Source organism: Protopterus annectens, chromosome 11.part0 (genome assembly GCF_019279795.1).
Source record: "Protopterus annectens isolate FY-2018-M chromosome 11.part0, PAN1.0, whole genome shotgun sequence".
Taxonomy (NCBI): domain Eukaryota; kingdom Metazoa; phylum Chordata; order Ceratodontiformes; family Protopteridae; genus Protopterus; species Protopterus annectens.
The window spans coordinates 182,003,277-182,018,131 of record NC_056745.1 but is presented as its reverse complement, the minus strand read 5'-3'; the positions used below and the strand labels follow the sequence as shown (position 1 = coordinate 182,018,131).

At 40.1% G+C, this 14,855-nt stretch overlaps 1 protein-coding gene across 1 annotated transcript in view; it reads left to right on the top strand.

Moving 5' to 3' along the window:
* Nucleotides 1-14,855, top strand: part of BTBD11 (BTB domain containing 11) — a 602,423-nt gene that overhangs the window by 177,514 nt on the left and 410,054 nt on the right. The window contains exons 4-5 of the mRNA XM_044087588.1: nt 9,894-10,059; nt 13,114-13,203. Coding sequence (XP_043943523.1) covers nt 9,894-10,059; nt 13,114-13,203 — 256 coding nt within the window. The remainder of the gene's footprint in view (nt 1-9,893; nt 10,060-13,113; nt 13,204-14,855) is intronic.

The following is a 14,855-nucleotide window of genomic DNA, read 5'->3' as shown; positions in this document are numbered from 1 at the left end:
TCTGGTTCAAGGCAGCAGAAAACACCCCTGCACTACCAGGCTACACCTCATTCCACACCTCTTGGCCCCAGAATCTAGACCAAAGCTCCAAAGGCGGTGGTGTTTCCATATTCATAAAGGATGCACACACCTCCAGACTGGTAGCCCAACATAATGCGTTTGAGATACTTCAAGTGCAGCTAACATTGAGTAAGACAGCTATTCAGGTCATAGCCTGCTATACATCCTCAACCATGTCCCAAGACTCACACTACACATTCCTAAGCACCCTGGAGAATATTAGGGTCCTACCTAACACTCTCATACTGGACGACTTCAACTGCCCCTCTATTAACTGGGAAAACTACTCATGTACCAATAAAAGTCTTTCAACTTTTACCAGTTAGGGGTTGCCACAGCAGAACTCCCGTCTGCTAATGATTGGCAGTGGATTTTTACGGTGCTGAGTTGCCAGCCCGATGCCCAACCTTCAAAGAAGGTACGCCCATTCACGCACGCACCTACCTGCATGTCTTTAACGTCACTCGACCACGGGGAGGACATGCAGACTCCACACAGAAGGCGGACTTCCCCATCGTTTTCTGGAATTCATTAATTCCAAAGCCCTGGACCAGATCATTCTTACCCCCACTAGAGGTAGCAACATCCTTGACCTGGTCATTACTAACATGGGCGACCATTGCTCTACACCAGTGGTCAACTCCTCCTTGGTTAGATCAGACCACAAACTAATCACCTTGGAAATCCACCCCCCTCCCGCAAAGGTAACTGCCATGAAAAACCTCTCCAAAGCTAACTTTGGGCTCCCATAAACAGAGATGGCTAATGTTACGGCACCCATGGAGAATAGTTGCATGACCGCCGAATCATACACCATTGCACTGTATGAAAACGTACCAAATGTCTGGGTCTCGCCATATCCAATAGAACCAAGAGGCTCTCCTCCAAAAAGAGGAAGCCAATCTGGTGGTCCCCTGCCATAAACAAACTCTACAACAGAAGGAGGAAACTGATGTGGAATAAGGTGAAGTCCCAAGACTGCAAAAACTCCCTTATCAGCCTCAACAAAAAGTTGATTTCCCTCATCAAATCCTCTAAATCTAGCTATGAAAACAGAATTGCAGTAGATAGTAAAGACAACCACAAGGTCTTCTATAGTTATGTAAAGAATCTCCATGACAATACCCAGATTTTCTCTGAGCTACTGCACAATGGTACTTCCTGTACCGAGCCAACAGATATTGCCAATATACTGGCCGACAGATTCAGTGCCAACTTTACCCCCCCCAAAGGACCAGTCACAATACCAGTAGATTGCCAGGCACACAGTAATACCTGCTGCACAGGTTATAACAGCACTGTCCAAGGCCAAGAATACAGATTCTATGGGACCTGACAATATCCCTGGCTGTGTTCTACATGAAATACAGAGTGAACTGACACTTCACCTGTGTGCCCTGTTCAATCACAGCCTCACCTCAGGCTTTGTCCCTACTAAATGGCACACTGCTACAGTCATCCCTCTCCACAAAGGAGGAGCGACTACAGACCCTGGGAACTATCTACCCATTAGCCTGATGAGTCTGATATGCAAGGCTATGGAACACATCATCATGGACCTAATAAACAAGGATATAAGGAATCTCCAAACTCTGGATCCCACACAGTTTGGTTTTGTGAAAGGTAGATCAACTTGGTCAACTTCTTTGAGTCAGTCACCAGAGCTGTGGACGAAGGCAAGGTGGTTCATACAGCCTACCTTGATCTGGTCAAGCCTTTGATACCATTCCCCACTCAGGAATCATAGAAAAACTCACTAAGCTAGGCATCAGCCCATATAACACTAGGTGGGTTGCAAACTGGCTCACAGGTAGAACCCTCAGTGTGAAAGTAGCTGACTCCAAGTCAGACTGCTGACAGGTCACGAGTGGAGTCCCACAGGGTTCGGTCCTGGGTCCTCTCCTGTTTGGTATCTACTTCTCTGAAGTCCAGGCCAACACAAAGGGACTCTGGCTGACAAAGTTCACAGATGATTGCAAGTTGGGAGCTATTATTAACTCCCCAAGTTATGTTGACATCCTAAAAAAAGGCCTCACTGAAACCAACGACTGGTGTCAGAACTATGGCCTTAAGATCAATGCCAAAAAATGTGTCATCATCCCTATTGGGAAAAACCCAGTTCCCATGAATTACCACATTGATGGTAGTCCACTGAACACAGAAGGTGTTATAAGAGATCTGGGAACACAGGTTGACAGCAGCCTCTCTTTTGACCACCACATTGCCACTGTGGTCAGAAAGTCCTTCAATGTGGCACATCTCATTACTAAGGGTTTTGCTTCCAGGAAGAAAGAAGTCATTGTCTCCCTCTACTCTTCCCTCATTAGGCCAGTCATTGAGTACAAGGCCCCATTTGGCATGCAGCTCACTAAAAACCTGCAGCAACTGGAGAGGCCACAAAAGTACCTCGCAAATAGGATCCTACGCCTTAAACATTTGTCTTGTATGGACAGACTCAAAAAACTCCAACCATTCTCTGTCTCATATCACCTACTTAGAAGCAATCTCTGCTTGACTTACAAAGCCAAGTCTGACCCTGCTCTGTTAGAAATACTACATCTAAATAAATCCCAATCCCTCCTCAACACATACTCCAGAGACCTCAGCCTCATTACCACAATCAACATAACATGCTAGAGGGACAGGTTCATAACCCAGAGACTGCCCATGCTATGGAATAGACTTCCCATACATGTCAAGCAGAGCACCTCACTGGCCTTCTTCAAGAGAAATCTTGATGAGTGGATGAGAAATAGAAAATTCACCCCAGGGATCACTCCAGTGGCTTTACTCGATAGAGGCACTAGGAACTAAGGTTGGGTGGCATGATGCCAGGGTAATCCTATGGGCCAGGCTTGTAAAGGCCCCAGCACCATTAGCCTAGTACACACCTATGAGCCTATACACCTATTATTCTCCTCCTCTGCCAAAATGGTCAGTTTCTTTTGTAAACATGTCCTATCTGTAACACATATAATCAGTTTAACCAGTTTCAAGTCATCTGCATACACCTCATATGAAAAATATAGATTTGAAAAATGCAACCTAAACAAGTGTGGGTCTAGGACAGAGCCCTTTGGGACACCCTGACTATAACCTGGAATTTCACCTGTCCAGTTGCTGTATTATGATACTTACCATGTCCTGTTTGTAAACCATGCAGCTGTCCGTCTTATCAGTATTGCATTAATACCAAGTTGTAATTTACTTATCATTGTTTTGTGTATGACTCTATCAAAGCCTGAACAAAAGTCTATATAAATTACATTACAGCACACAGTTTCATTTATAGCTGTTATTACATTATTATAGAGCATCATGTTACAGGTAATTATAGATCTATTTTCAACATATGCATGCTGATATAGGATTTTAAGTTTAGACTCAGGTTAGCCCTGGATGCAAATTAGTGCTGCTGTGTTGTTAACTTTATTTTTAAAGGTGATTTTAACAGTTGTAGCAACATACTTTCAGACTGTCGGGCACAAGTTTACTTGTACAATACCATGACGTGGCCCTTGCAGATAGTATTATTTGTATGTTTGTAGACTAGACAAACATGAACACAGCTGCAATGGATAAGGCACACAGGCTTATTGTAGGATTTGGGGTGGGTGAACTATCTGTTCTAGAGCTGTATCCGTATAGGATGATGATATATTCCATTGCTGGCATTGCGTGTGAAAGAAGAAAGCAAATCAGAACATTGTTGGTTTATACAAGGCACACAACTTAGAATTAATTATGTGTGTAAGTGGTGTAAGATAGAGTTATGGTCAAAACAAGGATACTTTGTGGGTGGTATGTGTTAATATAGATTACCATGCTTGTGGGACAGTGTGCAGATCAGGAGAAAGTGAACTAGCTGACTTTATATCTTAGTTGTAATGAAAGAAAACATGTTTCTTAGAGTGTTTGAGGACCTAGAGCTCCATGAGTGTGTACTGAATCAAAAGATAAAAGGAAATCTGAAAAATGTTGCTCCATATTTCCCCCTGGATGCTTTCAATGCACCCCTTAATTGGTTCTCAATGAGCTGAAATTCATTGTTACATCCTCTCACTATCAAAAGTCTTTGCATCAGAAATGGAGTGAAAAGACAAATCTTATGGTGAATAGATGGGATGTTTGCAACCCAGGGTCTACAGGCTATGTTGGTGGGCTAATATCTTGTATTACAAATGACAAGTTAGCATAGGTCAGCATGGTAGTAACCTACAGATATAAGGAATGCCAAGTGTTTTGGGCATGGAAGAAAGGACATGGATTTATGTACTGCCGAATAATTTGGCCAGGACTGCTGTCCTCAGTAATGCTGAACCTGTAAGAAGCTGTTAATGTGAAATTCTTGTCCATATGGAGGTCAGGGGACTTTGATATAAACAAATACTGTCTCTACCAGATTAATTAGTTGGTGTGGAAGGATGAAGTGTACATGAGGAAGTCTTAGTGCTCCGAGAGCTTTCAACTGTCACGATAGTAGACATGAAAAGGCAAGTAAAATACATTATCATGAAGGTGGAAGTTAGAGCAAAGAAGTATTTAAGGGACTGTGCTGACCTGTTCCATATACACAAAACCTGCAAACGACATACATGCAACTTAGGGACCATGGAAGAATATGACAAAGCAAGAAAGCTGAGGAAAATTACATTTTCTTATTGATTTAAGTTAGGAAATATTAATTTTTAATTGTATAATTTCTGTTTACTAAATGATGCACATAATAGAAGGACTGAAAGGGCTATTATTATTATTATTATTATTATTATTATTATTATTATTATGTATTTGTTTACTGTTGAGATAAGTAAACTGAGTTCATATGGTGAAATGCAATAAATGTAGACAGTTTAGTGGAGCCACCATTCAGCCACCATGTTACTGGACATGGAAAGAAAACGGAATCGTATGAGAAAGTACAACAGTCACTAGAATAATATGCATCCTCTGCACAGACAGTCAGATGTCAGGGCTGAGCTCAGAGCCTGATGGAGAAACCTAAACCACTAAGCCTCCTTGTTACCAGTAGTTTCAGATATCAGATAAATGATAACCGGACAACATTTCAGGCCCTCATAAACCCTGAAAACAATGCTGCCTATACAAAAGTATTCACAGAAGCCCTATGCAAGCATATTAATAGCTGCTTAGAGGCAGTTGTACCCACCAGGAAGAAGTGCAGAATTAACTCAAAAAACAAGCCACGCTGGTGGAATCACAACACCAACAGGCTGTATAACAGAAGGAAGAAAATCATGGTAAAAGTTAGGAGGTGTAGCGCCCAGCAGGATAAAAGCACTCTCATCAAACTAAACAAATAACTCAAGAGGACAAATAAAGTCTACCAAAGCCAATTTTGATGTAAATTTGGCCTCCCAGGCCAAGGACAACTACAAAGCATTGTTTAGCTATAACCTCAAAGGCAATACACGATTGTATGCAGGACTCATTGTAAATGTAGTCACCTATACTGATCCAGAAGATATAGCAAACCTACTGGCTGAAAAATTCAGCTCGAACTTTACCCCTTTCTTCCCATCAACCTTCCCTCAGGAAATACCATTAAACATAACTTCCCCTGCTCTCGCTAGGGAACAGGTCCTTAATGTTCTCTCTAAGGCCAAGAACACTGCATCAGCGGGCCCCAACAGTATCCCAGGATGCCCTCTAAATAGCATGAAACATGATCTATCAGGCGTTCTGGAATTGCTATTTAACTGTAGCCTCCAAACAGGCTTTGTGCCTCATGAATGGAGAACAGCAACAGTCATCCCTCTGCACAAAGTCGGGCCATGAACAGACCCTGGAAACCACAGACCCGTAAGTCTCACTAGTCTCATATGCAAAGCCATGGGAAGAATTATCATGGACATGATCAATAATGACATAGGAAACCTTCAGACACTGGACCCAACCCAGTTTAGTTTTATCACGAGCAGATCATTCCTACTGAACCTGGTGAAATTCTTTGAGAAGGTCGCCAATGTAATGGATGTGGTCAGAATGGTTCACACTGCATACCTTGACCTGGCTAAGGCATTTAACACAATACCCCACTTGGGCATTGTTGGCAAGCTGAAGAGGTTAGGTACAGACCCTTATTTCACCTGGTAGTAGCGAGCTGACCCACAGACAGGACACACAAAGTTAGAATTGTGGAGTCCACCTCTACAACGAGGGCAGTTACAAGCAGAGTCCCTCAGGGATTGGCTCTCTGAAGTCAAGGCCAACATCAATGGCCTCTGCTGACTAAATTTGCAGATGATTGCAAATTAGGAGTTGTTATTGAATCACCTGTGGACACAAATATTCTTCAGGAATGGCTGACACAGACAAACAACTGGTGTCAGAGCCTTGGACTAAAACTAAATGCAAATAAATGCATAACAGTATCCTTCCAGAAGTCATTTACCCCTAGTACTGTCATATTGACAGCACACCCCTAGGAGTTAACCTAGTAGTCAGGGACCTGGGGACACACATATATTCAGCAATCTAGCCTTTGACTGTCATGTGTGTACAGTAGTGAGGCAATCATTCTATTTTGTGCAACTTATAAACAAAGGTATGGAATCTAGGTAAAAGGAATTCATTGTTCCACTGTATTCAGCATTCATCAGACCTGTCACTGAGTACAGTGCCCCAATGGTTTGTACCCAAGCAGGTATATCCAACAATTGGAATGTCCACAGAAGTTCCTCACTAAAAGAATATATAGCATAAGTAACATATCCTTTGTAGTCTGCCTCAAGTTCTAAAGGCTCTTGAGGGGAGATCTATGCCTGGCATACACGGCATTGGCAGACCCCACTCTGATGAATCTCCTGCATATGTGCAAAACAAACAGCACCAGTTCTAAAGACTCAAACCTTGCTTGTGATATATTGTAAATAGGACCTGCTGGAGAGACAAATATGTATCCCAGAGACTATCCCTTCTCTGGACCAGGCTCCCGAAACATGTGAAGCAGAGTTCCTCCCTAATCCAATTCAAGTGCAGCCTGGACAATTGGATGGGGAACAGGAAATTCATACCTGGTTTGGCTCCTATGTCTCTTATGGATATAGGCAGCCTTTAAATGGTTCATCTCTCAGGCCCATGCTTGAAAATGTTTCATCACCAAAGCCCCTGCTTACACTTATCAAGGGTAGCAGAACTTGTCAGATATTTGGGATGCATGGCTAGGCTTAAAAAGGACCTTGTGGCCCTTAGCCTAGTAAACACCTATTAATCTATGAATGTGTATGTTATATAGGTTTGTGATGTCACAGTTTGACAGTTTCAGCAAGTACTGTGGTCAAATATTAGTTGAAATGTCTGAGATGTCTCTTGTATTGCTGTATGTTTGTAATGCTGACATAGTACATTTTTATAACCAGAGGACAGAATACCTGCACCAACAATCATCTGGCAGCTGCAGGCAGTGGTTAGAGGAGGCTCCAAGGTCAACAGAGACTAGGCTGAAGACTTAGAATTTGACTGAAGAGAGAGAGCACAATAGTTCAAGGAATTATTCATGGCTCTAGCACCTCAGGTAGAAGAGGAAATTGGTGGAGCTTAAGAAGAATGGCAGCACCTTAAAACAGGATTTGTGAGGACTTCAGAACAGATACATGCCTGAGCCTGCTATGGAAATAAAGTACATAAGGAAACCTGCTGGTGGAAAGCAGAAGTCCAGAAAACCATCAAAATGAAGAAGAAGTGCAGGAAAAATGTGAGATGGAAAAGTCGGACTTAACTAAGAAGGAATACTGATTTACAAAGATGCTAAGAAAGTAGCTGCAACTGCAAAGAGTAAGGCATCAGAGGCACTCTACCAGCTTCTGGAAGATGGCACAAAGAAATTCTATCAGCTTGAAAGGCAAAGACAGAAAAATAAAGAAATAGTCAGACATCCTTCATAAGGGATGCAAGTAACAACCAGCTTACTAGCCTACAGGAAATCAAAGGCAGATGGAAAGAGTACTTCCAGTAGCTTTTGAATGAAGAAAACCCCACAGAAGCTGTACTGTCCCAGAAAAAGTCTACAATTAAAGAAGAGGAGAAGCCCACCATAGAAAAAGTAAGAACAGCACTAAGGTAAATGAAGTCAGAGAAAGCTGCAGGCTCAGATGAGAATACAGCAGATATGATCATGATGCTGGTGAGACAGGGAGGAAATGGCTCCTGAGGTACTCATAGCATTATGGAGAGAAATGAATATCCCAGATAACTGGAGAATAAGCATACTAGTGCCAATGTACAAAAACAAGGGGTATATCCACAACTGTAGGCAGTACAGTTATCAAACTCCCGTAAGATTGCATGAAAGTTCTGGAGTGGGCGATTGCTAAACAAATAGGTAGAGTAGTAGAATGTAAGATGGGAGATGAACAGTTCAAATTCAGATCAGGATGAAGCACAACCAACCCAATTGTTGCAGTGAGACAGATAATTGAGAAGGGGATAGAGATGAAGACTGGAAGAAAGCATATGAAAAGGTCACAAGAAAGCTGATTTCCAGTAAGTCCCAGAAATTTTGGTAGAGCTAGTGCAAGCTATGAACAAGAACCCAGTGATTCGAGTATGAACAGTGTTTGGTCTCACAGAGGAGTTCCTAGTGGGAGTGTGCATGCATCAGGGTTCATATCTAATTCCACTGCTGCTCATACTGGTGATGGACTACATAAGAAAACAGGTTGGAGGGGATAGAGTGACTAAAAGTTGCTGTATGCAGATGATGTAGCATTACAGGCAAACTCTAAGCAAGAACTTCAGCAAAGGATAGGGGAATGGAATGCAAAACTGAAGACACATGGGATGAAGCTAAGTACAGATAAGATAAGTGGCATGGCAGCAAATGGGAGAATCAGAAGAAGCTGAAAACTGAGATAGAACGGAAAACACTGGAACAGATTAACAGCTTCAAGTGTCTGGAATGAGTGCTTGAGGAGAAGGGAAGTCTGAATGAGGAGGTCAAAGCTAGAATCTTAGGGGCTGCAGCCAACTAGGACACAGTATCAAGTGTAATATATGTCGGAATAATGACAAGGAAGCTGAAAGGTAAGGTGTACAAAACAGTGGCATGACCAGTACTATTGTATGGTACAGAAACCTGGGCAGTGAAGACAGAGCAGTTGAGGAAGCTAGAGGTGATGGAGATGAAGTGGTAAGATACACACTGTAGGACAGATGAAAAAATGAGGACATCAAAGCAGAGGCTAAAGTAACTCCAGTTGCAGAGAACGTCAAAGAGAACAAATTACAGTGGCTTTAGGCGCATGTGCAGAAAAGCAGAAGACAATCTGGGAAAGAAGATTTGGGACAGACAGGAAGAAGGCAAGAGGAAACAAGGACATCCATCAAAGAGATGGATGGATTGTTTGAAAGACGTGTGACAGTCAGTCATGATGATGAGGGCAGAATAACAGGAGATAATTTGGCCCTTATGATACAGTTATGTGTATTGCATGTGTTGTTATATATGAACAATCCTTTTCCAATGTATTCTTCCAAGAAAAGGGTTCACTTAATCTGTTAGAATATCCTCTTCAGAGTTTATAGCAGTGAACATGTTTGAAGTGTGTAGCCTGATTTTTATTATACTCTGACCACAATTTCTCATTTTGCTGCTGGTTTATCATAATGGAAACTTAGTTTTTTTTGGCATGGCCAATACAATAAAGTAATACCCTAATACCCACATTTGTATTAAAAACTGACTAATTAAGTGTGATGGGTTTATATGGAATATTTTACTACCTCTTTGTCTGTGAATTGCCAGTCTGATTGTTATGGTTTGTTTCAGGTTGGATGGCTAACTAAATCTGTCTACTTATTAATCTCTACAGGGCTGATGATTGTTTCTGTGCATCACGGAAGTTGGATGCTGTAACCACAGAAGCCAAGTTCCTCCAGGACCTTGGATTCCGAATGCTGAACTGTGGTAGGACAGACTTAGTGAAGCAGGCTGTATCTTTGCTAGGTCCAGATGGTATCAACACCATGAGTGAACAGGTAAGAAGAGCAATACATAATCTGTAAAGCTGCTGATAACCCAGGCAGTGACTTTATAAAGAGGAGCCAAAGAAGAAAAAAATGGATTCAGTTTTGATATTAGCTGAATTCTGCTTAATGATCAAATGTGTTTCATTGGTATGGGTATAATGAAGGACTTTTTCTGTACTTTCTACTCCATTTTAGAATGTTTCTCTGCTACGTTAAGTGTTTTATAACCAATTGAAATCAGCACTCTTTTATTCACTTATTTTTTACAGAACATGCTACATCATATTCAGAGTTGGTAAAGTTTATGCTGGTCTTGTTCATTTCAATAATACGGCTTTCTAGTGGGAAAAAATGGTTTCTTACTGACAGTCTTACCCACTGCTACATTTATTAGAATAAGACATGATTTTTAAGAAGGGAAGGCTCTATTACTGCACAATAAAATACTTCATTCAAAAGTGATGATAATGTGCTGCCTAGGCGGGCTATTAGTTAAGAATAAGTTCTGAAAACTGTTTGCTTATCTGTGTTTTATTGTTGTTTTTTTAAATAGATTAAGATAGAGAATCGAACATTTCAGTTTACTTTTAAATCCTTTTGCAATAGAGTACATCAGTATAAATGTAGTTAGTAAGTAGAAACCCTTATAAAACTGAAAAAGGGCTGAACAGTAATTGGTCAGAGATGAACTACAGCCAGCTTCACTCAATATACCTCACATATGTAAGTTTTAATCTCCATAGGAAATAATTTATTCCTGAAAGTGTTAAAAATATTTTAAATTTTCTACAGGGTATATATAGTCCCTATTTCACACAAGCATCTCTAAGACGATCATACAGCAAAAAAAAAAAAAAAACATGAATTTTTACTTGTGATTGTCTTTATATTAACATGCTAATTTATCAGAACTAGTGTATTTCTGTTGTTTTTTTTGTATCAGGGATATCTTCTCTCAGATCAGCCATAGAAAAGCAGCAAACATATTTAGTATTTTGAGCATGTATTCTTTATATAGCTGGGGTTACCAAATGCCCATCATTTGCAGGACAATGCTGATTTAGTTTCTTGTCTCATTTGAAAACATGTAAAATAGTAAATGTCTTGATAATTTTAATGTAAACAAACATTTTCTACATTTCTCTGTATTGCAAAAACGTACATGTGGGGCATTGATTCCAGTTATGTGTTCAGGTAAAAGTTGGTAGTGAATTATTCTTGGTGATGGTTTACTTATGAACAGTAAAGACTGATTAGAGTACCATAAACCCTTGTTTGGGTAGTACCAAGAAAGATTATGATTGAGGTCGGGGAGGCATTATCAGACAGTAATGTGCAACAGTGTGTGTGTGTGTGTGTGTGTGTGTGTGTGTGTGTGTAAATGTTTAAATTGCTTAGGATACTGCAGTGAGACTCGGAAGATGCATTTATTGCATGTTTGAGAATTTTGCTCGAAGTTGCTGCAAGTAGAGTGGATTGATTTTTCCTGCATGTTTCCCATGGCTGTTATTACATATAGTACCTTGGAAAGAAGTAGAGCTTTAGCCAGTTTTTCTTGCAGAAGGTAGAAGACTGTGCCCTAGGTGGAAGAGAAGAACAATTTTGTCTGTTTTATTTTTTTAACTTTTTCATTCTAATATATTTTAACAGTTGTAAATGACTTTTAGACAATCGTATAATAGGAATTTGCTTAACATCTAAGGCAGTGGTAAACAGCATTTCAAAGCTCATGCTGTGGGACTTAAATGCAAAGTTTAATGCAGTGAAACACTGTCTGCAAAGTCTGATGCAGTAGGAAATTGCACCTAGTACCTTATACAATGGGAGAGTGCTGATCTAGTCTGATGTGATACAAACCTCAAGATGTATCCAGAGTTTGATGAAATGTCTGATGTGGTACAACCTCAAGTTGTATCCAGAGCTTGATGAAACAGGAGGTTTTGTCTAGAGGGAACGTGCTTTGAGTCTGTAAAACTAAAAGGTTACAGTCAGGGTTTACTGCAGTGTTACCTTACATAGTCACTTAAGGGAATGAGATACCGTAACAAAAAATTTATGAGTGGGGGGTGCTTGCATTTAGAGCGAGATGCAGTTGGAAGTCAAAGTCTCTGTGACAGTAAACATTTAGGTATGACATCTGATGTGTTGGGAAAGTAAATACGATTTAATGATATGTGAGGAAGTGCATCAGCAGTCTGTAGCTTTCATTTATATTCTTATGCGCTGGTGTTAAGGTAAGTCTAATGCAGCAGTAAGATGTCTAAGGCTAATTTACTTGAAATGGCATCTCAAAGAGTGATGCAGCATGAAACTATAACAGTAATTAATGTGTGACACAGTGAAAACTTTTATAAAAATGCCATAGAATGAGTGTTTTATATTTCAAAGTTTGCAGTTTTGAAGATTATCGAACATATGTCATCAGTACAGAGACAAAATGTGGTTGAAACTAAAAAAAATAAAATTAGGGCAGGCTGGTTCCCCTTGAACCCTTTATCCTTATGCATGAATTTGCCTTACATAAATTAAGAAGATTAATGGGCCACCAAAGATACCAGTACTATTTTTAGCAGAGCCGATGCTCAGTATCAGTACACATGTTCGATATACCTCAGAATTGCTCACAATCTGGTGCAGTAAGAAACCGCAAAGAAAGTCTAATTCTGTGAAAGACTGCATCCAAAGTAAGATGCTGTAGGTGTTTGCATGTAGACTTTAATGCAGTGGGGTGTACAACCAGTGTGTGATACGGGGTAATTTGTAACCAAAATCTCAAGCACTGGGTGAGTGCTTTACAGCCTGCTCCAGTGGAGTGTTGAAATCAGATTTTAATATCATAGGAGGCTGCATCCACACTTTGACACAATGACGATCTATAGATAAATGCCCAGCATCTGATGGCCTCCCCCAAAGATCCAATACACTGGAAAGTGCATCCTGAGTCTGATGCTCTGAGCATTTGCATTTAGATCCAGATCTACAGCTGCAGTAGTTATGTGTCCTGTTTTGGGTGAAAAAAAGACATTGCCGACATGAACCTGTGTTTTAAATTGACTGCTACAGGGGATGACGCCATTTATGTATGCCTGTGTTCGTGGAGATGAAGCCATGGTACAGATGCTTCTGGATGCTGGAGCTGATCCAAACGTGGAGGTAAGAATCATTAGTCCCTTACTGGAGTTTATGCTGATCTTACTGCTTTGCAAGAAGTGCATTCTAGGCCTCCAAGAGCATGTAGCAAAATATAAAGTATAGCTGTGCAAAGGATACTAAAATATGTGCTGGTCTTCTACGCCTTGGCTGTCTCTTTTAGCAGCATGGTTTGTTACTGCAATACCTGACCACATTCATGGCAGTATTTAGCGGTACCTGTTTGTCATAACTGGAATGCTCTGCGCTGCTACCTGACTACTGCACTGTTTATTCAGGCTGCTTTTCCCTCCTGGCTACATCCCAGTTCATGACCAGGATAGCTGTGTGATGACAGTTCAGCTAATCTTGTACCGAAGTGCACAGCTGGCGCTGATTTCTAACGTTTCAGAGCATGCTTTGGACCTGAAAGCGACACGCTTTCTTTGACAGGCCTTGCTTTTGCTGCTTTTCCATCTTTGTCTGTTTTTAGTACATTATGTGGTCATTAATAGAATTTCATTATCTGTTTTAGTGTATTATGTGGTTATTAATTTAATTTCATATTGCTTGGAAGTAAAGATCATTTTACACAGACTATGACATTTCTTTGTTGAATTCTAATTTCCCAAAACAAAATGTTTTATGAATGTAAGCATGTTTATCAAAATGTTTTTCAATTTACCAAAACTAAAAATTATAAGAGGGTGACCTCCCCTCCCACCCACTGTACACACGTATGCTTCTATCATGTCAACATTATACTATGTAGCCATGATAATTGTGCATGACATTTAATTCTGGTTAAAGAAACCATAGTGATGTGTAGTATAGTAACTGAGGTAAAAAACAGAACACATGCCTTAGAATGAAATCTCTCAAAAGTGCTCTTAGAAAAAAAAAAAAAATATATATATATATATATATATGGGTTCATGTCAGTACATCGACAGGTGAGAAGATCGACATCCACTTCTCCGACACGAAAACACCGACACATGAAATAATCGAAACTGCAAATCACAGACATTTAACAGGTAACAGGTTTAAATTTCGCTAATCATGCCTACCATGTTTTAGTAAGTGTGGCAGTGTTTTGCTTGTGTTACGATCATTGTATTACTTAGTCCTTGTCTGTCGGAGGAGGGAATGTCCGTGATTTGCAGTTTCGATTATTTCATGTGTCGGTGTTTTCGTGTCGGAGAATTGGATGTCGATCTTCTCACTTGTCGATGTACTGACATGAACCCATATATATATATATATATATATATATATATATATATATATATATAATATGATTTTGATTAGTATTTTCTCCCTTTCATCCCCTTCATCTGTATGGCTTAAGCATCCTCCAAGACCTTAAAAAAATCTTTTTGTACTTTTATAACACTAAAACACATAAGTCTCAAATCCATGAGACCTTTGAGTGCTAAAAAAAATTTGCATATTATGTATCTAGAAATGAAAAGTTGCGGTTGTTTTCATAGTTAGTCAAAAATCTCGCATACTTTGTTTCCAATAAATGATTTTTAATGACATTTATTCCAAATGTGAATGTAAAATAGTAAACAACTCCAAGTTTGTAAGACACTGGTACTTATAGTAATACCTCTAAACAGATGGAATATGTAACCCGTTCCATATCTATGTACTTCGCACTTTGGTCTGCT